The 26307-nt window shown below is 57.0% G+C and overlaps 1 protein-coding gene across 1 annotated transcript in view; it reads left to right on the plus strand.

The window, feature by feature from the left end:
• The window catches only part of ITPK1 (inositol-tetrakisphosphate 1-kinase), a 181676-nt gene extending 158044 nt beyond the window's left edge, over positions 1–23632 (plus strand). Inside the window, exons 5-10 of the mRNA XM_011949378.1 lie at positions 467–565; positions 923–963; positions 4936–5101; positions 11256–11323; positions 16998–17160; positions 21472–23632. Coding sequence (XP_011804768.1) covers positions 467–565; positions 923–963; positions 4936–5101; positions 11256–11323; positions 16998–17160; positions 21472–21815 — 881 coding nt within the window. The 3' untranslated portion in view covers positions 21816–23632. The remainder of the gene's footprint in view (positions 1–466; positions 566–922; positions 964–4935; positions 5102–11255; positions 11324–16997; positions 17161–21471) is intronic.
• Positions 23633–26307: the final 2675 nt, after the last annotated feature.

Below are 26307 nucleotides of genomic sequence, written 5' to 3' on the forward strand. Positions count from 1 at the left end.
TATTGTCCCTGAGATTATTATTAAGCCAGTGTGTCACACCATGGGAAAGTCTTTATTGAACCAGAAAAATGGTCATGGCTTATTAAGTTAGGATTCAGGTTACAAAACAGTATCCTGTTTATAAAGCTCTCTGTGTGTAAATGTACACATGGCCAAAAGGCCACAGTGATGGGTTAGTAGTTGTAGTGTCTGTGAATATGTACATTTTTTACTTTTCTGTGCTCTTTGGATTTTACACAGTGATCATACACGAGTTTTATAATTACAGAAATGTTGTCAGACAGTGTAACGGCAGTGCGGTGGTTATTGTTCACACACATGAGCACATGGGACTGCAGAGTTTGAGGACGGTCAGATCCAGGAGCATGAGGGCACGGAAGGCCCCTGGGGTGGGGCGGCTGTTGCAGGACGTGCGCTGGGGCAGCTGTCCAGGAGCTGTGCTGACCAGGCCTCCCCTCTGCCCTAGATGACAGGATCTGCTCACCGCCCTTCATGGAGCTCACGAGCCTGTGCGGGGATGACACCATGCGGCTGCTGGAGAAGAACGGCCTGGCTTTCCCGTTCAGTGCGTACCACCCCAGCTCCACCCGAGGGCAGGTGCTGTAGGCCTAGGCCAGCATGGGGGAGGGGCGGGGTTTGTAGTCCCCTCTGGATTTAAGCTCACCCGGGGATGGACGAGCACATGGCCCTGGGTCCCACCTCCATCCACACCACAGAAACCGGGTCCTGGTGGGGGGCACAGGGCGACGTGCTCTCCTGCCTGGCCTGGGGGTGTCTGCCCACACATCACCCTCAGTGCAGATACCAGGTGTCCAGAGTGTGTGTCTCAGCTAGAGTTCCTTTCTAGACGTGCCACATACCCCTGCCTTGTGGGTGAATGGCCTCACTAATTTCTCTCTGCTTTTCTCTCCCCAACCGATAGTTTGCAAAACCAGAGTGGCTCATGGCACCAACTCTCATGAGGTGAGTGGAAGAAGATCTAACTGTCTGTCTTCCCCGACTCCCATCCTTTCAGCTTGTCGTGTCTCATTGTGACCCTGCCAGATGACTCACTGTCACTGCTCCTGCCCTCTGTTAGTCCCGGCTCCTTGGTAGACAGCCTCCTTCCCTTCCCTGGACTTCAGAGGAACGGAGCAGGAGTGCTGTGGTGTCGTACACTGTCTGCCACCTCACCCCAATGTCTGTCCTGTCCCCAAGGCAGGAGGATGTGCTCGGGACCCACCTGTCCTCTGTGGAGCCTGTCTTAGCTCTGGCAGCCATAACAAACCCCAGGCACTGGGTGGCTTCGCCACATTTATTTTCTCACAGCCCCGGAGGCTGAAAGTCCCAGGGCAGGGTGCCAGCAGGGTCAGTTTCTGGTGAGGGCTCTCTTCCTACCTTGCAGATGGCCACCTTCTCCCTGTGTCCTCACATGGCCTGTTGTGTGTGTGAATGGGGAGGGATAGAAAGCAAGAGCAAGCTCTCTAATTTCTTCTGATAGGGGCACTAATCCCATCTTAAGAGCCCCGCCCTCAAGACCTCCAAGAAGGCCCCACCTCCAGATACCACCACAGTGGGGCGCAGGCTTCAGCATAGGAGTTCTAGGGCACACATTCAGTCCATAGGGGAGCTTGTGCGAGTCATGCCCCAGTGCAGCCCACCCTGCAGGACTGTCTGTCCTTTGGGCCATCAGTGTCATCTCCTGGAGGGCCTGTTTTGTGGCAGGCACTGGACTGCCACATGAGGGCTGTTAGCTCTGAGAAGGCTCTGTCACTGCCACAGGGGTCTGCCATGCTGCTGAATTGAGACGGGCCAGGGAGAAAAGGGGGGCCGCTTGGAATCAACCCCATGGAATGCCTTGATTCATGAGTCACCCACCCACCCATTTGTTCTTTTATTCACTTTATGATGTTCCCGGCCACCTTGAGGACCACGGGGACCAGGGGACAGATGTATAGGATGTGAGTCCTGTCCCTAGAGAGAGCCAAGGAGGCTGTGAGGACTCTGGGGGCTAGAGGAGTGGATGGTCATATAGGGGCTTCGCTGGGGCCAGGGCCCACACCATCCTCTGGAGCCACACCTGGGGCCTTGTGTTTGCCCTGGACATAACCCTGCCTGCGGTCTCCCCACTGGGCACATGTGGAGGTGTGCTGGGCAACAGGCATCTGACCAGAGTGGGCTCTCTGGGGAAGGCCTGTCCTTGGAAGGCCCCCCCAACAGAAATGCTCCCCAGAGCTCACGACTAAAAGGGGAAGACTCAGCAGCATGGGCCTTTCCTGGGTTATGTACTGCTCTTTGTCCCTGGCCTGTACTTCCGGGGAAGTGTCAGTAGACAGTGTCGGCGTAGCGTGGCGCGTGCTGTGATGGGAAGGAGTGTGGGGACAGCCCGCCTGTCCCGTTGTCAGTTGTCTGAAATCGGGAGCCCACATGTATTCTTCTTGTGGGTGCTGGCCCTCCTGCCACAGTCTGCCTGGGCTCTGTGCCCGGTGCTGGCAGCACCCTCCAGGATATGCCCGGCCAGGGAGGGAGCAGGAAGGCCCCCCCTCGGCCCTAGTACCTGCCTGCCTGCCTTCCAGCAGCCCCTTTCCACCACCCAGTGGTTCCTCTGTGTGTCAGTTGCTTGGGTGTTACTGACGGAAGCACGAGCGCAGTCATTAGTGTGATTAGATCAGCCTCACTCAGAACCGGGCCGCCCGGGAGGAGGGAACCACTTCCCTGAGTCACTTGAGGCCTGAGGGCCGGGGCTGCAGAATCCCACGCCTGGGGCCTATTCTGGTGCTGCGTGTTGCCGTTTGTGCGACTTTGGCAAATTCCCCAGCCACCCAGAGTATCCGTCCACATTTGTGATTGGAGACGTAGCGGCTTCTGTGAAGGATGAGGGGTCACTGCCAGGGTTGCCTGGGTGGACTGCTGGGTGAGCTGTCGGAACCAGCTGCCCTGGAGCCTGCCGGGTACTTGCCAAAGGGGATGGAGGTTCTGGATCCAGGTGCACCCCTCTCAGGATGCCCCTGATGGGCCTCAGGACTCTCAGCCCTCAAGTATGGGGTCAGCACGCTCAGGGGAAGCTAATACATCACCCCTCATTCTAGCCGTCTGCCTCCAGGATGTTCATACAGGTATCCCTCCCCCCCCACACTCCCCAGCAGGCTCTCTGGGTCCACTGCCAACAAGGTGTGCCACCATGTCCCATGTACTCAGAGACCTCTAGCAGACTCTTGTGTACAGATGGGGTGTGTTAGCATTACAGGGACGTGCCTTCTGGGGTGGACACCATCCACCAGATAGGCAGAGGCTGGGAGACAAGATTCTCACAGATTCCAGGGGTACCCAGGGAAGCCAAGTACAGCAGGGGTGGAGAATAGCACTGTGCATGGCGGGCTTTAGATAGGCCAGCAGGTGCTTCTGATCTGGAGTCCTCGTCTGCATCCCAGCCTGCCCACTCCCTGCCTCTGAATCTCCCAGCCTCAGACTCAACCAAAATCAGGACCATTTCTGCTAAACCACTCTGTCTTCATTTTATGTTCACAGAACCAATTGGGTTTTTGTTTTGTTCTGGGGCCAGTGTAAGGGTACTCATTTGCTCCATAGTGGAAATTTTTTTTTTTTTTTTTTTTAAAGCTATAACTTAGCCGAAAGCCCGGAGCACCCCTGCAGCCACCCATGATTTTACAGAGGAAGACAGTGGCGCTTCAGCAGGGCGGGGGCCCAGCCTGGGCTCACACAGCAAGTGCCAAGCAGACACTCCAGCCCCTGCCTGACTCCAGAGCTGCTCGTGTTTTTCCTGTCCTTTATTCTTGTCAGAAGGCTGAGGAGACGTTCGCTGCCCCCCAGCGCTCCCAGCGCAGACACACTTTGTTTTTCCCATGTGGCCTGGATTTCCACGTCTGTCCTGCCCAGCTGAGCTCCAGGCACGTAGGGCTGGCGCTCCGTGACAGCTGACATGAGGGGTGGCAGCTGGGGAGGCAACCAGCTGTCCAGGGCCCATTATCCCTGCTCAGCAGCCCCAGCCGTCTGGTGGCTCCTTCCTGGGGCCCTGCGGGCTGAGGGATTAGCCGTGACCCTGGCACCAGCAGCTGGATCGACTAAGCTGAGGGCCCACCCCTCTGTCCTTAGAGGAGGCCCTGGGCAGAGCCCGTGCTGGCCGGGGCTGAGAGGCTTTTGGCAGCTGCCCCCCTACACTCCCTACCTCCTACGCCCCTACCAGATCCTCCTGTCGGGGACCTTTTTCCCTAGAGGAGTCGGGGACCAGAAGCGCAAAGGCCTGTTGTTTGCAGAGTGTCATGTGGCTCTGTGTGTAGGGGCGCGGCTGGGTGCTGTGCAGACCCGATTCCATCCCGGGCTCGCTCACGGTCCGGCAGTCACTGAATCTCTCAGCGCCTTATCGTCCTCATCTGTGAAAGGTTGTATGCTCCCCTCAGAGGCGCATTGTAAGGGAGACACGAGGTAACTTGTGTACGTGCTCAGAACAGGGTCCGGCTTGTCACAGCTGCTCGACAAGAGGCAGCCGTTGTCATCAGACAGGCTTTGACTCAAGGCCTCCTGACTCCTGTGCCTGAGTCATCTGTTTCCTTCCCCCTCCTCCTGGGCCTTTGTGGAGGATCCTTTAGGATGTCAGAGGGTTGAGTAACACACAATCTTAGGGGTCCCCTTCCCTGGACCACAGTGCGACGAGTGGCTCCACACTGTCGGAAGTTGTGCAGCTCACGGCCAGCTCAGTCTCACATGGCAGACCCAGTGGAGGGAGGACCTCCTACCCCGTGGCAGAAGGGATGCATCCCCAGGTGTTCTTCACTCCACTCCACTCACCCTGGGTTGAGTTTCCTCTCGGGGAGTCCTCGTGCCACGGGACCAGGAATGGGCCTTGGTGGAGGTGCTCTGGACAGGTGACACGCCTCTGTGTTGGAGATTGAGAGGATGGTGGATTCTGACAGAGCCTTTGACCCCTTGTCTTCCCAGATGGCTATTGTGTTCAACCAGGAGGGCCTGAATGCCATCCAGCCACCCTGCGTGGTCCAGAATTTCATCAACCACAACGCCGTCCTGTACAAGGTGTTCGTGGTGGGCGACTCCTACACTGTGGTCCAGAGGCCCTCACTCAAGAACTTCTCCGCAGGCACATCAGGTAACCGCTCCTCTCGCCATCTTGGGCTGAGCGAGACTCAGGGGCCCAGCTGGGATGTGGCAGCAGCTGTCTGTCCTTCGGCACTGCCCCTGCCACCCTGTGTTCTTGGTGGGATGGAGAGGTGCTCTAAAGATGGAAAGAGTTGTGTACAGTGGATAAAGAGGTCTTGGGGAACTAGTAAAAATATCCCTGTTCCCTGGGTTATTGTAGGGGGCCCCACCCACCTGAACCACCATAGACTCCAGAACACATCCAGAAGTGTTCTGTCCCTAGGACGCTTCCTGAGGACCCACACGATAATGATATTCACGGAGGAACATGCTGGGACAGGTGTGGCCAGCACAGCGTGTTTTGGCCTTCCAGGGAAGCGAGGGCAGGTGCTGCCTGCTGTCTCCCGCCGAGCCGTCTTTACCTTGGGTCTCGTTTTCCCTGGGGAAGCCTGAAACAGAGTTGCCTGCTGCTGCCTGTGTAGCTGCTGGGGTGAGTTAGGCTCTGCTAGAAGCAGCAGCTGCTGGATCACAGGTCTTCTTAGGTGCAGGACTCCTGCTGTGCCAGTGAGCGGGTTTTGAGTCAGTGGACGGTGGTCTGGGGGTCCCATGGGTGTCTCGTAGGGCATTCTCAGCTGTTGTCTCTGGGCCTGAGAAGCAGCTCCCCAGGGATTAGCCTGTGGACCCTGCTGCACTGAGGGGCCTTCCTTCCACCAGCCACTGACCACCCTCTCCAGCCTCAGCCATTTTAAAAACGGACACTGAGTTAAAGATTTGCTGGCAGTGGAGCTGCTCAAAAGAATGTTCTAGTGGCTTCTGAAGGCATCTCTAAGGCACATTCTGGAAACCTTTGGAACAGTGGCAATGTCTTGGGATAAGCAGCTTTCCAGGAGGACCCCTTGGAGAACACTCACTGCCCTGCTGTGGCTTGTTCAAATCAGCTGCACATTTCTTTGAGCAAGGGGAACCCACATCATCAGAAGCGTTCAGATGCCAGCTGCTTTACCTCCACCTGAGCAAGCAGATGTGTCCTCTTGGCGTCCCTCATCCGGGGACTGCCTGTGGCCGTCCACACCTCCTGGGTGGTGTGCCGCCCGGCATGGAGGGGCTGCAGCTGCTGTGGTCGCCCTCTCAGCCCTTCTTCCCCTAGATGCCTCTTCTCTTTCCGTGGACACAATCCAGAGCGTGGATACTTTGGAAACATGCAGGTTTTCATTTTCCTCCTGAGGGCAGACGGCCTTCCTAGCTGGGCATGTGGCTCCTGGACTCAAGGCTGTATTTTCAGGGTTTGGGACATCCTGGTCCCAGCCCCTGCCCACTGGTTGGGAAGCAAACGCTGGAAGCGTATTTTTCTATATGGCTATACACCGCCAAGTGATATTCCTCAAAGTTATGGGCTGGAAGAGGCTGACATTTTAAAAAATGCTGTTTATTCCCTGATTTAAGAAAATAATAATGCTTTAAGTCTATGGAAAATATATTAAATTCAAAGGAGTTATATTTTATGTCAACTCCTTTCTGTTTTTATCCAAGTCACTCCATCTCTAAAAGAAATTTACTGTCAGATCTCCTTTCTTATCCACTCAGAAGTGTGGTTGAGTTTTACTGTTTTTTTGTTTTCTCCTTTTTCCTCCTGGTTGCAAAATGCTGGGCCAGTTTCCGTCTTGACGCTGGGAACCATTAGCAGCAGAGTGTGGGCTCCTGTGCTGTATCTGTGAGGACGAGGACTCCTTGCCTGTGCGTCTTCTCGTGTGGCCATTTCTAGGTTGCTGGTTTGCCATAAAATGCAGGCCAGGAGACCAGACATGGTGGCTCATGCCTATAGTCCCAGTTCTTTGAAGAGATCTAGGTGGGAAGATTGCTTGAGGCCAGGAATTTGAGACCAGCCTGGGCAACATAGTGAAACTCCATCTCTACAAAAAAAAAAAAAATTTAAAAAATTACCTGGGCATGGTGGCGTGCACCTGCAGTCCCAGCTACTAAGAAGGCTGAGGCAGAAGGATCGCTTGAGCCCAGGAGTTTAAGGTTGCAGTGAGCTGTGGTCGTGCCACTGCACTCCAGCCTAGGTGACAGTAAGACCTTGCCTCTTAAAAAAAAAAAAACAAAAAAAAAAACAGACTAAGCCCAAATAGTAGAGAAACACACAGAGCTAAAAAGGAGAAGTGTTTATTCTGTTCACATGAACTAAGTAACTGTTAGTGTCTCTCCATCCCCAAAGCGGATTCTGTGTTCCCATCTGTAGGGCATGGTGCCAGGGAGCTAATGTGGGTTCTACGTGTATGTTCTCTTTCTGGATAAGAAGTGTAGACAGCAGCCCTTTAAGCTGGACCAGTTGAAAAGGGGGTTTGGGACTGTGGCCTCTTTCCCGCCCCCACCCCCAGCTTTCCAGTTTCCTTTGCCCGATGACAGGTCCCCCAGCTTCCCATGGCCACGCAGGGATGGGGGCTCCTTGAGTGAGATTTTTCTGGACCTGGGATAGAGACAAGGAGACGAGCCTTCACTCTACAACTGCCAGTCTCCTTTGCCTGTCAGCTGCACTTTTGTTTTTTACATGTTGACATCTGAAATCAAGTGTGCCTTATAGCCAGTGGCATCCATGCGGAGGCTTTGGCTGGAGCTGAAGTCAGGTTGTGGCTTGTGCCATCCACCAGGAACATTTTGTGTTCTCTGCCCATGGTTCGCATTCATGGAGAGATTGTTCCCCTCCCTCCACCCTGTGCCAGGGTAGAGATGGGTGAGTTCCTTTGCTCCCCCTTTCTGTGTAGTGGGTTTATTTCTTGTTCATCTTTACCCTGAGGACGTGGCACAGGCTCCCAGCTTTATTCAGGTTCTTTCCATTATCCTCTCCAGCCTGAGTCTTGTTTCTCTTAGGCATGTATGAGTGGTACCTCCTACCATGTAGAGCGGGAGGCAGCAAACTTTTTTGCAGAAGGCCAAATTATAAACATTTCCAGCTCCATCACAATTATTTAATGCTGCCATCGTAGTGCAAAAGCAGCTGTAGATATGTAAATGAGTGCACAGCTGTGTTCCAATGAAACTTTATTTGCAAGTGCAGGTGGCCGGGCTTATAGTCCATAGTCTGCTGAGCTCCACTCCAGAGCCTCTTAATAGTCAGTGATACAGCATTTATGAAACCTGCCATGTGCCCAGCGCTGCATGAGCTGCTGGGGATCCAGTCAGGGACCAGATAGGCACCCAGCTTCCTGCCCTCAGGAGTTTGTATTCTGGTGGGAGAAACTGCATACAAGGAGAGAAATAATAAAAGGGTCAACTGTGGCCTGAGGTGAGGCGTTCTGAGGGAAAGAGAATGTGTCCTGGGATACCACGGGGTGAGGGGAACCGCTTGGAAAGGGCGGCTCAGGTGGTCCCTCTGCAGAGGTGATACTTATGGCAACTGGAAGATGACTTGGGTCACCATCTGTAGCACTGGACACATTCTTCCCATCCCATTTGCCTCCCGAGAGAGAGAGGAGATTAAGCAAATAAGGCTAAATGCAGTGTGGCCCCAGCTGTACTGCTGAGTTGCTGGGATATTTGGGGGCTCATCTTATCATTTATTCTTCTTTTAAACCTATTTTTTAAATCCATAAGTTGAGAAGAAAAGCACACATTCTTCCTTTCGTTGCCCTCCCTCCCTGTAGAACGTTGGTGGTAGTTCTCCACCGGTGCTGTTGGGCTAGTCTAGGAACAGACTGCACGGGGCACCCAAAATCCAGGGTGCTGTCATGAGGAGGGCTTACCGCTACATGCTGGGAGCAGCGCCCTGGTCTGGTGTATTAGAGGAACCAGCTGTTTTGGAGCTGGCCACCAGGTCTCTTTCCCTGATGCCTTCTCACTTGCCTCAGCTTTCCATCGTTGCCTGGGTGACTGGCAGCCACAGGAGGCTGCTCCCACTCCCTCCGACCCCTGCTCAGACCACATATAGAGAGGAACTGAGCCCAGGCCATCTCTCGCTGCCCTGCCAAATGGTCTTCTGGCCAGAGCTCCTAGGTCAGAATTAGACAGAAGGGCTGGGTGCGGTGGCTCATGCCTATATCCCCAGCACTTTGGGAGGCTGAGGTGGGCAGATCACCTGAGGTCAGGAGTTCAAGACCAGCCTGACCAAGATGGCAAAACCCCGTCTCTACTGAAAATACAAAAAATTAGCCAGGCATGGTGGTGGGTGCCTATAATCCCAGCTACTCAGGAGGCAAGATAATCGCTTGAACATGGGAGGTGGAGGTTGCAGTCAGCCAAGCTCGGGCCACAGCACTCCAGCCTGGGCGACAGAGTGAGACTGTGTCTCAAAAAAATAAAAAGAAAAACAGAATTAGCCAGGAGGAGAAACGAGCCCCTCTTGAAATGGCCTGGACTCCGGCTCTTCCTGCCAAAAGAAGCTGTTGGGTTGCATGATCTGTCAGGTCAGCAGACACTGGCCGGCCCCTCTGAATACCCAGCTCTGGCCCTTCCTGGCACCCACTCAGCACCCATGTGTTCTCCTTGTGGCTCCTGCAGACTTCCCAGCCTCCCTGATCTATGCTGTGTCTACCTGTGCTTGGTGGCCCTTCCTCCCCCTGGGCCTTCTCTGCCACTGGGCAACTGCTGTTGAGGATCTGCAGGGAAATAGGTGGGAAGGTGCCCTGAGCTCAGGGGCTGAGCCAGGCTGGGCTACAGGATGAGCAGGTGGGCAGTGTTCCCCTCCCAGCTGCTCAAGCCTGCTCCAGTCTCAAGTCCATGGGGCTTATGCCATCCCCACAGGCTTCTTCTTGGCTGTCGGTGCCTTGGGAGTAGAGATCCTGGGGGCTACATGACGCATGTCCTGCGGGGTGTTTATTTTCCCCAGGCTCCTCCCCAGGACCATCTTTCATGCCCCCCATCCGGACTGGCTCTGGTCAGAGCAGCAGGAGGACTGTCAGGCACACCAGGGCAGCCAGGGGCCTTTGTGCCCCGCTAGCGGGAAGGACGCCAGATACATCTCAGCGCCTGCCCACTTGGCTTCCACCCGAATCTTTCTCTCATGCACGATTGTTGCGGCGCTGTAGAGTCCTGGAGCTGGTGGGGTTGTTGGCAGCCAGAGCAGGTGCCCCATTGGCATGGCCCCTGGCATGCAGTGCCCCTCAGCCAGTGCCTTCCTGTCCTCACACATAGGTGCCTGGGTCCTAGGGATGTGCATGACATCCTGGGGGCAGGAGCCACAACACCTTGCCCTGCAAGGACTCAAGGGGCTGCTAGGGCTGGCGGCCCAGGACAGTCCCGTGCCAGCCCTGGGGGAGGTCGTGGGATGGTGACAGACAGCCTTTTCCAGAACTCGGCCTGAGGCTTATGGTTCTGCAATTCTTGCATTCATGTGCCAATGCTTCCCAGTGCCTATGAGCGTGTTTCTGACCAACCGAACTGACATTTCCCCCAAGTGACTTTGGTTTACTCCCCAAGGACGTTTCTACTGTGGGATCTACTTGCACTTTCACTGTTCTTGGGATTGGTCTGCCTCTGCGGGTCCCCAGTGGGCCTGTACAGGCTGGGTGTTGTGGGAGGCAGGCAGAAGCCAGACGTGTGGGGTGAGGGTATTTCAGACTCTCTGTGCCAGCTTCCAGTGCCAAAGAGAAATTGTGCTGTGTGCTTTCTTGGATGGATCCTGTGGAAGCCTACGTTCTCTGATTTCCTATTTTTTTCCCTAAGTCGCTAAGAACCACCAGAACCCTTTGTATTTTAAGCGCTCACGTGCCAGTGGCAGCCTGTCCCTATGTCAATAGCATGTTCCCCAAAAGAGAGTCCCGTGGGCTGGGGAGTGGACTGGGAGCACTGGCCTAAATAACACGGAGACTGCTTTATCTTGGGCCCTCTCTGGGGTGATAATTCAGGTGTTTAGCTGTCCCACCCCGCTCCTTCCCCCCCACCTCCCTCCCCCCACCGTTCCCTGTATGGTGACAGGGCACTCAGGGAAAACCAGATGTGATGCTGTGAGATGGTAGCAGAGGTTGGCTCATTACATCGGTCACTTTTATGTGGCAGGAGAAGGTAAACCAGAGGCCCTGACGGTGCCCAGCTCACTGGAGCCCAGGGCTCTGCAGAGCTGGGGACCGCGTGTTGGTGCCTGGGGTGGTGCTGCCCCCTGGTGTCGGGTGGCGGCAGTGTGGTCCCTGCATTGAGGTTCTAACGTCGGCTCCTTCCTGTCGCTTTTTCAGACCGTGAGTCCATCTTCTTCAACAGCCACAACGTGTCAAAGCCCGAGTCGTCATCAGTTCTGACGGAGGTGGGTCCCTCCATTGGGGTGGCTTGGCCCGAAACTGCCCTCCCCTGGGCCTAGGTGTGGGCTGCCACAGCATGGGGTCCTTGGCCGAGCTCTCCAGCAGGCTAGGGTGGGAAAGACCTTTGCCTCTGTGCCAGGGACTTCGGGAGGTTCCAGAGACCCCTGTTCCTCTGCTTGCTTCGAGCCTTCGTGCTAGCAGCCATTGCAGCCCGGCCCAGCACAGGGAGAGGTGAGGGGCACGCTGGGCTTGCAGAGAGACACCACTCACTGCAAGCTGCCCGCGCAGAAGGTGTGCTGACCCTTCTCCCAGCGTGAGGAATCGGAAGAACTGCTCTCTCATCTCTTGTTCCTGATTTTTCAAAAGGCTGTGGAGGCAGCACCATCTCAGTCTTTTGTCCTGTAGTGGTCCTGAGGCTGGCAGGAGTGTCACCCCTGCCCCCAGCACTGTGGGTAGTGGGCATCCTGGCCGCTCAGTGAGTGTCACTGTGGCCAGCGTCAGCCCAAGTACCCTGCAGTGCAGGTCGCAGTCAGGCCTCATGGCATCAGAGAGGCTCGGTGACCTTTTCACGTTCACAAGGCTGGGATTTGACCCCAGCAGGTCTGATTCCAAAGTTGGATCTCCCAGGAATTTAGGACTTCTGACCTCACCAGTGATTCCTGAGCACCTGACCCCAAAGAATTTAGGAAAGGCTATCTTCTGCTGTTTCCCCGAAGTCCAGAGAGCCAGCGGCCACTTCCCTAAACTCAGAGCCCTCTGCCAGGGAGCCCGCTGTTCTGAGGATGCGTGTGTGCTCTTCTGGGGGCTTTGCTGGTGTCCTCCTCCCTGTCCTGGTCTGACCTCTCCGACAAGCCAGCCTCCATTCCAACGGCAGTGCTCGTGTCCCTGGGGGGGCTGCCCCAGAACCCAGGCAGCCTGTCTGTCATTTGTGTCAGGGTCCTCTGAGGAGCCAGCGGTGTGCTGAGCATTAGACAGAGCACGGGCGTGGGCAGGACCTGGAGGGAACATCGCCATCCTCAGGATGTTGACACATGTCCCCTGGGAACATGTCAGGCTTTGGGAACAGATTTAAACAGAGCCTCAGTGCCTGGCTGAGCATATTATAAGATGTTCTGTGCAAGAGACAGCTTTCTTCTAAGCCTCAGAATCACAGGGCTTCTTTCCTGTGTGGCTTTGCTCTGGGGGCCTCGGCAGCCTGTGTGATGGAGGAGAATTGGCATTTGCAGACTGAGTGTCCTCTCAGGGGTAGGGCCAGCAGCCATGATGGCAGAGGGACCCATCCAGAAGTCACTGTCTTGGATTAGCACTTGTTGACCTTAGCCTCAATCTTCTCATCTGTAAAATGGGAAGGAGTGGGCCTAGAGACACTGCAGGGCCCTTCCCTTCACCTCTGAGGTCTGCAGTCACCTCCTCCTTCCCTCAGCGCATGGCTGCTAGTCAGGAATCTGCCAGGACTGACGACTTTCAAAAATAGAAAAGGGAAATGCGGTCAGCACCACCTTTTCCACTGGGACATCAGCCCCTCCTGGACTCCCGCAGGCTGGCCTGACACAGCCAGCTCTGTTCCCAGGTGCGGAAACATGCTCGCTGCCCATCCACCCGCCCCTGCCCACCTGGGGCTCCTCCAGTCCTGCCTTGGCCTCCCCGGGAGTCTGGTGCAGGAAGCCCTCCTCTGGCCTTGAAGCACCCCTCCCTTCCCGGAAGCACCCCTCCCTTCCCGGAAGCACCCCTCCCTTCCCGGTGGGAGACCCCTGAGGATGGGCCTAGCCCCACCTAACTTGCAGGGTCCCACACACCTTCTGCTTTTCGAAATTCAGTCTAGGGTATTAGTTAAGGGCACAGACTCTGACGGGACTGCCTCGGGTCGGCCCAAGCTAAGGCGAGTCGCGTCACCTCTCTGAGCCTAGGTTTGTTCTTCCTGCCCCAGAAGGGTTCCGGAGTCCAGGAAGTTCCTGGGTGAGAAGCACCCACCGCAGTGCCAGGTGTGCAGTACGGGCATGGTCTCACCGGGTGCCGAGGCCCACGGGGGACCCATGAACGCCTTCCCAGCTCCCCGTCACCTCCTCGCTTTCCAGAACGTCACTGGATCACTTGCGTTGAGGGCCCCAGGCAGGATTTCCGTGCCTTTATCTTGTCCTAGGATGGCCGTTTGGTTTTGGATAACCAGATAACTTCAGAAGGATTTCTGAGATTCTGCAGCTAAGCCGAGAGCACTTTTGTAAATGGCGTGCCGTGGGGCATGTGGCAGTGCAGGAACCGAGCTCCCTTGCTACCGAGCCTGTGCTGTGAGCCTGAGGCAGCAGCTCCTCCCGTCTGCACCACAGTCTCACAGTGAGATGTTTTTATTACCCCATTTATTGGAGCAAGAAAACAAGGCCCAGAAGGGTTCTGTTATGGCTTAGGGTACACAGTGGAGAATGGGCAGCCCCAAGGTGTCCACCAGCGTCCCTCTGACTCAGTGAGGGCCCTGGGCTGCAGGGCGAGTGGCTGAGCTGCCCCACGTGGCCTTTGGCCGCCACTGGCAGGAATGACCCAGGAGGCTCAGAAAAGCTAAGTGGCTGGGTGCGGTGGCTCATGCCTTTAATCCCAACACTTTGGGAGGCCAAGGTGGGCAGATGGCTTGAGCCTGGAGTTTGAGACCAGCCTGGGAAACGTGGTGAGACCTTTAATCCCTGCCGAAACAATACAAAAATGAGCCGCGCACAGTGTTGCTCGCCCGGAGTCTTAGCTACTTGGGAGGCTGAGGTGGGAGGATCATTCGAGCCCGGAAGTTCGAGGCTGCGGTGAGTTGTGATCTCGCCATCGCACTGTAGCCTGGGCAACAGAGCAAGGCCCTGACTCAAAAAGAAAAAAACAGAAAAGTGCTAAGGGATGAGTGCCTCTAACAGCCGGGCCACTCCTGCCCCCTAGAAAGTGCCTCTCACAGCCGGGCCACTCCTGCCCCTAGAAAGTGCCTCTCACAGCCGGGCCACTCCTGCCCCCTAGAAAGTATTTCTTCGGGATAAGACACCAAGGCCTTGAGGCTGTGAGCGAGGGCCTGCACGTCCTGCAGAGCCAGGACGGGAGATGTGCTGGTGTAGGCCTCAGAGCGTGGGCGGTGCCCGGGCGTGGGTCCCTCAGAGCGTGGGCGGTGCCCGGGCATGGGTCCCTCAGAGCGTGGGCGGTGCCCGGGCGTGGGTCCCTGAGCATGGGCCCCTCAGAGCGTGGGCGGTGCCCGGGCGTGGGTCCCTCAGAGCGTGGGCGGTGCCCGGGCGTGGGTCCCTCAGAGCGTGGGCGGTGCCCGGGCGTGGGTCCCTCAGAGCGTGGGCGGTGCCCGGGCGTGGGTCCCTCAGAGCGGGGGTGGTGCCTGGGCGTGTGTCCCTGCTCAGCACTTCCCTCCCTGGAAGTTCCCAGTGGCTACTTCAGCCTCCTGTGCTTGGGTAAGGGCCACTTTTTTCTTGGTGACCAGGGCTCTGTCCCCAGCCCTGCTGACCCGCTTTCACTTTTTTTTTTAAATTTAGATGCACCAGGCACAGTGACTGACACCTGTAATCCCAGCATTTTGGGAGGCCTAGAAGGGAGGATTACTTGAGGCCAGGAGTTTGAGACCAACCTGGGCAAGATAGTGAGACCCTGTCCCTACAAAAAACAAATAAGATTAGCCAGGCATGGTGGCACACACCTGTAGTCCCAGCTACTCCAGAGGCTGAGGCCCAGGAGTTCAAGGCTGCAGTGAGCTGTGATTGCAACACTACACTCCAGCCTGAGTGACAGAGTGAAACGTTGTCTCTAAATAAAATAAAACTGAGGTAAATTCACATACATAAGATTAACCATTTCGAAGAGAATAATTCAGTGGCAATTAGTACATTCACAGTGTTGTCCAATCACCACCTCTATCTGGTTCCAAAACAAAACATTTTCATCACTGAGAAGAAAGCCCTGGGCCCGCCAGGCACTCACTCCCCATTTCCCCCACCTCCTGTTACTGGCAGCCACTGAGCTCATCGCTGTCTCTGTGGCGTTACCTGTCCTAGATATTCCACAGAAATGGAATCACACAATAGGTGAGCTTTTGTGTCTGGGTTCCTGCACTCAGCGTAATGTGTTCAGGGTTCCTCCGCATTGTAGCATGGGTCAGAAGTTCATTCCTTTTTATGGCTGAACAGTATTCCATCGTATGGACAGACCAGTTTTTGTAGCCGTTCATCTGTGGATGCACGCTGGGGTAGGTATGACACCGCGCGAGCACGGGTGGACGGCATCCGTTTGAGTACACAGTCTCAGCCCTGGGGTGTGTGCCCTGGAGCAGAACTGCCGGTCAGTTGGCTATTCCATGTCCAGCTTTTGAACCCAGCTTCACTTTTGTCTTTCATGGATCAGCCACTCCCTTCCCTTTTGGCCCCTAAGCCCACAACTCCCAAAACTTCAGTATTCATTGAGCACCTAGTGTGAGCCCTCCCTTGGCTGATTTAGAGGAGACGGGACGCAGTTCTTGCCCTAGAATTCAGATGAATCTCCTCCCAGCCGGGCACATACTGTCCCCACCTTCTCAATAAAGTCTGAGATGGAGGCCTTGTTGCTTCGTCTTTCAGAAGAGCAAACCTGGGACAGAGAGGCCAGGTATTGTTTCCTAAGTCCACAGAGCTAGGAGGTCACTGTCAGGTTTAGAACCCAAGTCTCTCTGACTCCAGAATCCTTCCCAGTGCAGTGCCCCAGTTCCTTGGAGGCCCTGGCTGGGGGCAGGCTAAGCCCATGACAGTGTGTGTCCCAGGCCAGCCGCGACAGGCACAGGACGTGAGTGGCAGAGGGGAGTGCCAGGCTGGGAGGGAGGACAGAGCAGGGTGGCCAGACCAGCACATGGAAGCTTTGAGGAAGGCTGAGCTTGGACCCCAGGAGGCAGGCAGGAGCAGCAGAGCAGCCTCTTTAGGGAGCCCACATTGTTTGGGGTGTGAGTTCATTTGGAAACAGCATTTCTTGGGGAGGAAGACTGGCCTGCTGGGCCCCAGGGCCCTGGGAAGGGGGCCTGGCCTGCTGGACCCCAGGGCCCTTGCCCTCTCCTCCCTGGGGGTCTCTGTGATGGTGGGCAAGTGGCGGTCTGATCAGAACTCCTCACTTCTGCCTGGCTCTGCCCCCCAGCTGCTCCTAGCTATGTCCTGCAGCTGCTGGCCTCTGCACCGTTGCCTTCCCTGTGTCCTCCCTGGGGCCCCTCTCCTTCTCCCACCCCTCCCAGGGGCCTGCATCCTCCTGCTTTCAAGGTCTGGCTTCGGTGTTCTGCACCATAATGTCTTCCTAGGTCCCCGCCACACTCTCCATCTCCTTCCTCCCTGCTAAATGGCTTTAGTTTTAGAGGCTGAAAAATACAGGTCCAAATTCTGCCCTGTGCTTTTGAGCTGTGTGACCAAGCCCTGACCCCCTCTGAGCCTCAGTTTCCCTCTGTGTAACGTGCAGTGATGGCACTGGCCTTCCAGGCTGTGATGAGCCCACAGGAGGTAATGGGCCTCACACACCTGGTGCCTGGCGACCCTCAGAGGGCAGGACCTGGCCAGTGGTCGCACCGTGCTCACCACAGTGCGTCTGTCCAGCCTCCTGGCCCGAAGCATGCCAGGGCCTCGTGGTGCCTGGGGTGGGGGTCTCTCTGTGTGGTGTGGCATCGCAGCTCCTCGGCCCATGGCCGGACTTCCTTGTGTGTGTCGGCAGCTGGACAAGATCGAGGGCGTGTTCGAGCGGCCGAGCGATGAGGTCATCCGGGAGCTCTCCCGGGCCCTGCGGCAGGCGCTGGGCGTGTCACTCTTCGGCATCGACATCATCATCAACAACCAGACAGGGCAGCACGCCGTCATCGACATCAATGCCTTCCCAGGTGAGTGGCGGCCGGGCCACCTCCACTGACTGGCCTCCAGTGATTGTTGTCGGGTGACCAGGCAGGCGAGGCGGGGTGACCAAGGCCCGAAAGCCAGCTTTCTCCCTTACCACAGGGTCCAGGGAGGTGCAGCCTTGAGAAGCCTCAGCCTCACCTGCGAGATGGGCTCACGGGGTGTGCGAGGAGGGAGGGAGAGCCACACATCCACCTGGGGAACATCCAGACTGGAGTGTAGTGTTGCAATCACGCATGTCCCTCACCTCTGTCCACCTGTATCATCAGCAGATCAGCCCCTCCCCCAGGCCCTCCTCGATTTCAGGAGCAGGAAGGACCTTGAAGGGATTACAGCCCCCTGTAGTTTACGTTTTGGGAAACTGAGGCCCTAGAGAGGAGGAAACTGTTCAGACCCCACAGCACATTGGTGGCAGGCCAGAGACTCCCAGGCTCACGTTGCCTCCACCACCCTGAACTGCAGTGCCAGGCACAGGCCTGGGGAGGAGCCCCAGGCTATGGGGTCTGTTCCCTGCTGCCAGCTGGGCCCTAGGAGGCCACTGGCACTAAGCCAGGCTCTGCCATGTGCCCCTCAGCTCTCAGTGAGGGGCTCTATGGGGACCACAGGAGCAGAGCCCTAGCACAGGGCATGAGGGACGATAGTGTGACATCACAGCACGCTGTCACCAGGCTGCATGCTTCGGCACCCGCTGTTCCCCAGATGGGGGTCCCCTGTTCCTTCCTCCATCCTGACCCTTGTTAAGCACCTGCTGTGGAGGTGAAGCCAGCCTCGCTCGCTGCTGAGGTGCAAAAATGTTTAGGAAATGCTTCCTGCATTCAGAGACTGTGCCTGGCAGGTGGGGGCTCGGGGTTATTTGTCGTGGGAGTGAGGCAGGACCTTGACCCCACGCACCGGCTGGGCACTTTCTGTGTGTGTCACCTCCGTTTGTCTGAGAGCATGTGCAGGCGCAGTCAGCAGCACAGGCCACAGCAAGGAAGCCAAGGCTCAGAGGAGTGCACTGGCTCCTGTCATTCAGTTGGTGTTTACCCTGGGCCGCTGTCACCCAGGGCTGCTGTGTGTCCCAGCTGGTCCAGATGCTGATGCAGCGTGAGCTCCGCTGCCCGGCCCTGCCTAGGGATAGCTCGCCTCTGTCGGGAGGAGGCAGAGGACAGAGCGGTCGGTCGGGGGTCTCCTCTGTGAGGTGGTGACACTGGAGCAGAGGGGCAGGTCCCAAGAGAGGCACCGTGGAGCCCTGTGTCTACAGCAGGTGCAGCCGTGGGGCAGGAAGGGTGGAGGACAGTCAGGGGAGCCGCGTGTGGTGAGCTCAGGACGTTGGAGCTCACCCTGGGAGTCGGGGAGCAGCCACCATGAGATCTGTGTTTGTGAACCAAAGGGCAGACCCGTGGCACAATCATATTTTTCTCCATTGCCTCTGGGTGCAGTGGGGAGGAAACCATGGGTTTAGCTGGAGCTGGGGAATCATGGGGTTTTGCTGTGCAGGTGTGAGGGAACCAGGGCACAAGGGACACTCAGGATAATACAGGGGACATTCAGGATAAGGAAGCTTGGGATCTAAACCACGGAGCATGTTTTGAGTGGCAGAATGAAAAGGGGACAACATCAGTGGCTGGAGGGCCAGGGGGACACAGGGAGGCCTGTTGGAAGAGAAATCCTGGAAGGAGGAAGGAGACAGGAGAGGGTGGGAAGCTTTGCACCTGAGCAAGACCAGTGCCTCCCAACACAAAATGTGTGGATGGTTGTGATCTGTGGGTGCAGACAAGGGATGGCCTTGTGAGCCAGTGTGGGGCGCTGTGAGCCAGTGTGGACAGGGAGGGTTCTTCCAGAGAAGCCACGAGAAGGGCCACCCAGATGGGGTGGGGCTGTGGCTGAGCCTGGTGGAGACTGGTGAGGGAGCCTGGTGCTGAGGGGAGGCCCAGGGCTCTGGCAGGGCAGAGCTGGTTCCTCGGGAGATGACTCAGTGTGCCCACCTTGCCATAGAGCACCCTTTTGGGGCCAAGCAGAGGGACAGGCCTATTCTTCTGCACCCCACAGGAGGCCCCTCGGGCCATGGGTGTCCGGCAGCGCCTGGGAGAGGGGCCAGCAACAGCAGCGTGTGCTGATGACACCGTGAGCCAGGCCTGCCCCGACGCCTCACTCTGTCCTCACGAAGCGATGTGCGAAGGGCCGCTAGGATCTCTGTGTTGCTGATAAGGATGTGAGGCTGAGGGTTGAGTGGCTTGTCCAAAGTCACGTGGTGAAGCCAGGTGGGGCCCAGACTGTCAGCCTCAGCCTTTCCACCTCTCAGCTCCAGCCATGGGTTCGAATCTTGTCTCAGCCTTTACGGTCTGGTGGCACAACTAACGTTTCAGTCTCAGTGTTCACTGCAGTGGGAACCAGTTTCCCACCCTGCAGACAGAGGAGACAGCTTTTGCACAGTGCTGGTATGGAGCTGACACTCTGCCCTGCGGGTTCATGCCTCAGTCCGCTCCCCAAGCTCCTGTTTATCCTCAGGCCTCCGCAGAGGCAGCTGTCTCTGCACCGCCACAGAAAGCGGCCTCCCTGCCATGGGCCCCTGGGCCTTGTCTGGGGATGACGGAGGAGGTTGCTGGGGAACGGCTCTCCTCCCTGGCGCTGACCTGATGGTGGAGCTCCTCCGCTGCATCTCTCCCTAGGCACCCAACAGCCATGCCTCTGCCCGGGACACCTACCCTGCCCTCTAGCCCCAGCTCAGGGCCGACAGACACCCCTGGTCCTATGCTGGGGGACCTGCCACCATGTGGTATTCAAGGCACACACAGGACCAAGGGCATCCTTCAGATGCCACTCTGCCTCTTAGGGGCCGCCCTGAGCCTCAGTGTCCTCACCTATAAAACGGGCTGCAGGAGTGCAGTGAGCTGAGGACCGTGGCGACCACAGCCCAGTGGCTGCTACCTCCTGAGTCCTGTGAACATCATGGACATCATACTGCCCTCCCTGTGATGGTTACAGTCACGCCTCCTCATCTGTAAAATGGGGACAGCATTATGAAGATTAGGCAAGAGGCTGTTGCGGGACGCTCGCACAGTGCCGGCTTGGGAGGCGCTGCTTGCCAGCCAGAATAGCCGTCTTCATTTCCACCGTGGGCACCCCTGCATCCCCTCTCAGACTTGGGCTTCCTCAAACCACAGCAGTTGTTTGCTGAATAAATAAGGGCATGGGCAGATTCAGCAGCCTCATCTGCCAGGGCCCTGGGCCCTGTAAGAGGTGGCACAGGGTGCCCACATCTAAACCTTCATTCCCACCCCGATGGGGCTGATGGTGGTAAATGTTGTCCCAGAGGACAGCCCAGGGTTTCTGAAAACTCCCGCTCCTCCCAGTTGGCTCAGCAGGTAGGGCGCTCGCCCTGTGTGAGTCTCTTTTGGAGCAGTTTGCTGGGAGCCAGCAGAATCCTCACCTGGGATCCGAAACCTGCTTGGTGGCTCCCGAGGGCTATGCCGATGCTCACAACTGTGTTAGGAAGCACTCGCCCCAGGCAGGTACCACGGTTTCTGTTCTGTTCCCCTCTGTTGAGGGGAGCACGTGTTGCTGCACCGTGGAGCTTGTCTCAGGCCTGGGTCTTGCTAGTGATGCCCAGCGTTTCTGTCCCTCAGCTTGATCCTCAGACAATGGGGCACAGAGACGGCCTCCCTGCAGGTATTTCATGGTGAGAAGGAAGCAGACTCAGTTGGGGTGGCCGCTGCTTTGTGAAGCAGACACCACTCACATCCCAGCCGCTCTCAGTGGTGCCACAGCAGCCTCCACCTGGGTGGTAGGCGGTTCTCTTCTCAGTTTGCAGATGGGGAAGCTGAGGCTCCGGGTGGAAGCGATCTCAGAGACTCAGCCTGAGGCCAGACTTAGCTGAGCGGCAAAGAGAGGAGGGGTATTTATTACTCCAAGTGTGTGGAGCTGGCTTTGGTGCTGCTACCTCCAGCCACACCAGCGTCCCCTGCACACGTACTGGCTTTTACCACGTAAGTGGGTGGGTGGGTGAGATAGTGGAGCTGTGCCCCCGAGGAGCAGGGGCAAGCAAGTCTCATTCTCAGTTCACGTTCTTCAACTTCTCATACTCTGGCAACAGCTGAAGGTCGAGGGGCATGCACCTGATTGGGCGTCCAAGCTCTGTGACTCCCCTATGTCTCCCTTATCTGCTGAGCCTCACATTTTCTCTGTAACTGGGACGCTGACAGCACGCCCTGCCTCATCCCGGGAGACCATTGGTTCTGCATCTTCCTCCTCTTCTCTGCATGATGCGTGCCCCTGGCTCACGCCGCCTGTGCTGTCTCTCTCTCTCCCACCCCCAGGCTACGAGGGCGTGAGCGAGTTCTTCACAGACCTCCTGAACCACATCGCCACTGTCCTGCAGGGCCAGAGCACAGCCACGGCAGCCACAGGGGACGTGGCCCCGCTGAGGCACAGCAAGCTTCTGGCTGAGCCGGCGGGCGGCCTGACGGGCGAGCGGACATGCAGCGCCAGCCCCGGCTGCTGTGGCAGCATGATGGGCCAGGACGCGCCCTGGAAGGCCGAGGCCGATGCGGGCGGCACCGCCAAGCTGCCGCACCAGAGACTCGGCTGCAACACCAGCATGTCGCCCAGCTTCCAGCAGCACTGCGTGGCCTCCCTGGCCACCAAGGCCTCCTCCCAGTAGCCACGGAGCCGGGACCCAGAGGGGCGGCGCGGGGCGCAGAGCACACCTGCTGGGCCAGCAGCTCCCAACGGCGATGCTACTACTAAGAATCCCCAGTGATCTGATTCTTCTGTTTTTTAATTTTTAACCTGATTTTCTGATGTCATGATCTAAGTGAGGGGTGGGGGGGAATGGAAGAGAGTACCAGGTGGTCCAGTGTTGGGGAGCGGGGGTGTCTGCCTGCTCCCTACTGTACAGACCACCTCACTGAGTTTACACACGCTTGTGTTTGCAACACTAGGTCTGGATGGGAGGTGGGGGGTGTGCGTGTGACTGCCATGAGAGTGTCTGTGCACATCCCCATCTATTGGTCTCCGTGGCCGCTGGGGACCCTGGAGGGAAGCCTGCCCATGTCGGGCTGTGGGTGGCTGATCAGGGCTGTGGGTAGTTGATCAGTGCGCGTGAGAGTGGCTTCCCTTCTCCCTGACTCCCCACTCCCTGACCTGCCCCTTCCTTGTTTTTCCTCCTACTGGTCTCCACCACGGCTTTGTAAGCCCCAACCCTGCCTGGTGTGTAGCTAACCCCTCCCTCCCCACAGCCAGAGGAAGCCACAGACCCCTCAGGGGAGTTCCATGCTGGGGTCTGGGCTGTGCTCCCTCACAAAAGGGAAGGAAAGGAAGCTGGGCGTCCTCTGGGCCCCCCAACACATGGCCCACTTAGCCCTGCACAGCGGCCTCCTTCCCCCAAGCCAGCACTGCCGCTCCCTGGCGCCCCGGAAGGAAGCTGCCTGCTGGGAGCCCCGAGCTGATGGTGCCTGTGCTGAGGATTTGGGCTGTGATTTGGGCAAATCATTCCAGGTCTTTGGGCCTCCACCTCCTCGTCTCTAGTGGACAGGTGAGACCAGAGAGCATCACAGGGCTGGCTTCGCGCTCTAACCCCTGGGATGCAGCCTGCCTTTCCGTAAAGTCACCTAGGTGAGGACAGGTGTGGGAACCTCGGCATGACACTGTGGAGTTCGGGGCCCTCTTCCCAGTGGGTTCACTCCTTTTCACACCTGCTGGATCCCTCCTCACCCAGCAGGCCCAGTCCACCTCTCATTGCAAGCCCCAAACACTGAGCCAGCCAGGTGCCAGGGAGCCACCCCCGCCCCTCGCCCCTGCACGCCTCAGACTCACCCCATCACCTTGGCAGCAAAGCACTGGCTCTCCGCTCTGACCCCTGGTCCAGGCAGCCCCTCCGCAGAGAAGGGCTGGAGAGAAGCCTCCGCAGCCCCTGGAAGATGTGGAGCGCTGGGTGAGAGGCATCGGCCCCCCCAAGTATGTTTTTGTGTCTTAAGATACCAGTTTACTTTGAAAACGAAAGGCTTCCGGGCTGTCCTCTGCCCAGTGAGACGGAGGACATGAGAGAGAGTGCTGAGTGTCCTGAGAGAGGCCCCCGAGCCAGTGCATGGAGGTCCTTCGGCCTGGCTCAGCTGGGCTGCGGGGCGCCCCCTTTGAGGAGGGAGGCACAGGGCTTGGGCGAGGGGCAGAAGCCATCAGAACTGCCTGGCTTTTTTGGAAACTGAGGACCCAACAACTAACCACGTTTACACAACTTGAGTGTTGAACCCCGATTAATGTCTGTACGTCACCTTTCCTAGTTCTGACCCTGAGCCCCGGGGAAGCAGGAAAGCGTGGCCGGCCTCTTGCACTGCTTTGTCTCCAAAATAAACTACTGAAATCAAACCGCATTTCACACGTGTTTACACATGTTGCTCAAGTTTGTTATGTCATTCTCCCAGTCCTTAAAAGATGTTTAATAAAACAGCTTTACCTTTTAAAAATAAAATTTCAATCCCAGTCTGCCTCAGGTACGGGTGGGGTGTGCAGACTCCTGGCTGTGTTCCTGTACCGTTTGTGGCCTCCTGGGTCATGTGTGTCCAGGGCCCAGATACCGAGTAACTGCTGTCTGGTGTCGTGGCGGCATCCACAGCCCTGTGTGGCGGGGCGGGGCTGTGGGTGTGCAGGGCAGCTGCATTTTCCAAGAGTGGAAATGGGGGATGGAGATTTGCTTCGTAAAGGCCTGGGAGCTACATGGGGGTAGGGAGGGGCCAGCCGCACCCAGGGCTGGGGGTCGGTGGACTCTGCCCAGTGAAGCCAAGGGAATGGCGGCAAGGAGAGGCCTGGATAGCGACGTGGGACTCGCACCTGGAACAGTGGAGATGGAGCCCAGTTCACTAAACGTTCCCTAGGTGCACTCTGACCATCTGTAATCCCAGGACAGTGTCCATAGAGTTGTCTCCCCTTCAGTCGCATTGTCCCTGTCCTTGGAGTTTCTGCCTCAGGGAAAGACCCACTAAAACCACCTGGGCCCTGGCGGCCTCCTCCAGCGCATGGCGGTGCTGCCTCCTGAGCATAGTCACTGAGTGTCTGGGTCCAAGGAAAGGACCCACTTAGCAAAGGTGGTTGTGTGGTACTGTGCAGGCACGTTGCCTGGAGTTGGCCCCGCCAGCATCGGGGTGGCTTGGGGCTCTGGTTCCTAAGCTTCTGCTTCCGAGTTGGTCAGCACGTTGGCTCTGTGTCCCTGCAGCACCTGTCTTGATGGTGGTCCATGGATGGGGTGCTGAAGGGCTCCAGGAGCAAGGGGCCGGCCCACACTTTGGCTGAGTCCTTGGGTGGTTTCAGAGGGTCACCTGAACAGTCTGCATTGAGCACCCTGGGGCCGAGGCCTTAGGTCAAGTTCTTCCTGACAGTGCTTTGATTATATGGTGATGTGATTCTGCAAACATAACCCCCCACTGAGTGCCAGCTGCTGGGTGTCCCCACCCCCAGAGCCAAGGGGAGGCCACCCTGGAGCTGGTGCTTTGCCCTTGGTGTCACGGAGGTGCCTGAGTCCACACGTGGTGGGTGGGCTGGGCCTGCACTCACCCAGCATGGCCGGCGGAATTGGACCCAGCTGCAACCTGGCGGGTTCCATGGGGCTTCCTGTGCCTGGGCCTGCCTGTGTCTCATACCTGTCAATGAAAGAGAAAGCAACCTGGGAAAAACATTCCTCTCTGTACCTAGGGGACTGCCAAGTGTGCTTTATAGAAGGCTGGAAGACCGACCCAAGTAGGAAGCTTCACACGTGAGCGAACTGAGCAAAGCTGCCAGACGGCCACCGCAAGACCAAGGGAGCCGGCCTGTCCTTTGTCCTAGCCTGGAAGACCGGTTCTTGACTCTTGGGCGCTCACATTGGCCACTGGTCGCAACCACTGAATGGCTTCACTGATGTTCCTGGGGTCTGTATCTGCCCTCTCTTCTATTCCCTAGAAACTCTGGCTGGGCATGGCGGCTCACACCTCTAATCCTAGCAGTTAGGGTGGCCGAGGCAGGTGGATCACGAGGTCAAGAAATTGAGACCATCCTGGCCAACATGGTGAAACCCCGTCTTTACTAAAAATACAGAAATTAGTGATGGGCACCTGTAGTCCCAGCTACTCAGGCTGAGGCAGGAGAATCGCTTGAACTTGGGAGGCAGAGGTTGCGGTGAGCTGAGATCGCACCACTGCACTCCAGCCTGGCAACAGAATGAGACTCCTTCTCAAAAAAAAACAAAAACAAAAAAACTCTGATAGTTCACCCAGTGGGATCCCCGGCAGCTCCTCCTGCTTCCTGAGCTGTGGCTCATGGGCCATTGGATTCAGAGACCTTGAGCTGGGTGCTGGCTGCCCTAAAGGAGCACGACCCCTCCAGCCTGGTGATTGGGAGGTAGAGAAGTGCAGCCATCCTTGACAAAGGCCCAGCCTCCACTGCCTCAGGCCAGCCTGACCGCACCCTGATGCCACAGTCATCTGCCCTGCCCGGGCATAAGCCCGACTCAGGCGATACAAGCGAGGCTTTCCCATGGGTCCTCCCCTTGTGAGAAAGGGTCTGCTCTGTCCCTTCTCTCTGTCAGTGTGGTTTGGAGTGAGTGAACCTCCCACACTGCTCAGGGGAGAGCTGGTGAGCTTGACTTCATGGCCTCCTGCTGACTGGGGTCTTCTTCCTTCTGATTCTCACCAGCAGGAGCACCCAGACCCCCCTTTTTCAGAAATGATTGCATTTTTCCTTCAAGAGTCATCTGTGACCTGGCAGTGTGGAGGGACTATCCCCTCCCACAGCCTGGCCGACCCCCTTCCTCCAGGGCTGTGTGGAATCACCTCTCGGAAGCTCACTCTGAAAAGCCAGTCACAGGGAGTTCACCAGGATGCTGCTGTTCGTGCCGACACCTGTGCTTTGTGACAAATGCTGTTTGCTTCAAGCTGTTCACAAGCAACTTCACCAGAATCCCAAGCTGGTTCGTACGTAATTTGTGTATGTACCTATGCATACTATACGTGACCATGTACGAGATACAGACGCCATGGCTTCTGTTCATTGGCTCATTTGCCTGGTCGCATGTTCACTCCACGAGGTTATGACACTGCAGGTGGCTTTGGGATGGGTGGTTTCAGGGACAAGGTGTTCTGTGATCTCTGTATTTGCTAACTAGTATTTGCTAACTAACTCGTCTT

This window comes from Colobus angolensis, unplaced genomic scaffold, assembly GCF_000951035.1.
Source record: "Colobus angolensis palliatus isolate OR3802 unplaced genomic scaffold, Cang.pa_1.0 Scaffold3, whole genome shotgun sequence".
NCBI classification, from domain to species: domain Eukaryota; kingdom Metazoa; phylum Chordata; class Mammalia; order Primates; family Cercopithecidae; genus Colobus; species Colobus angolensis.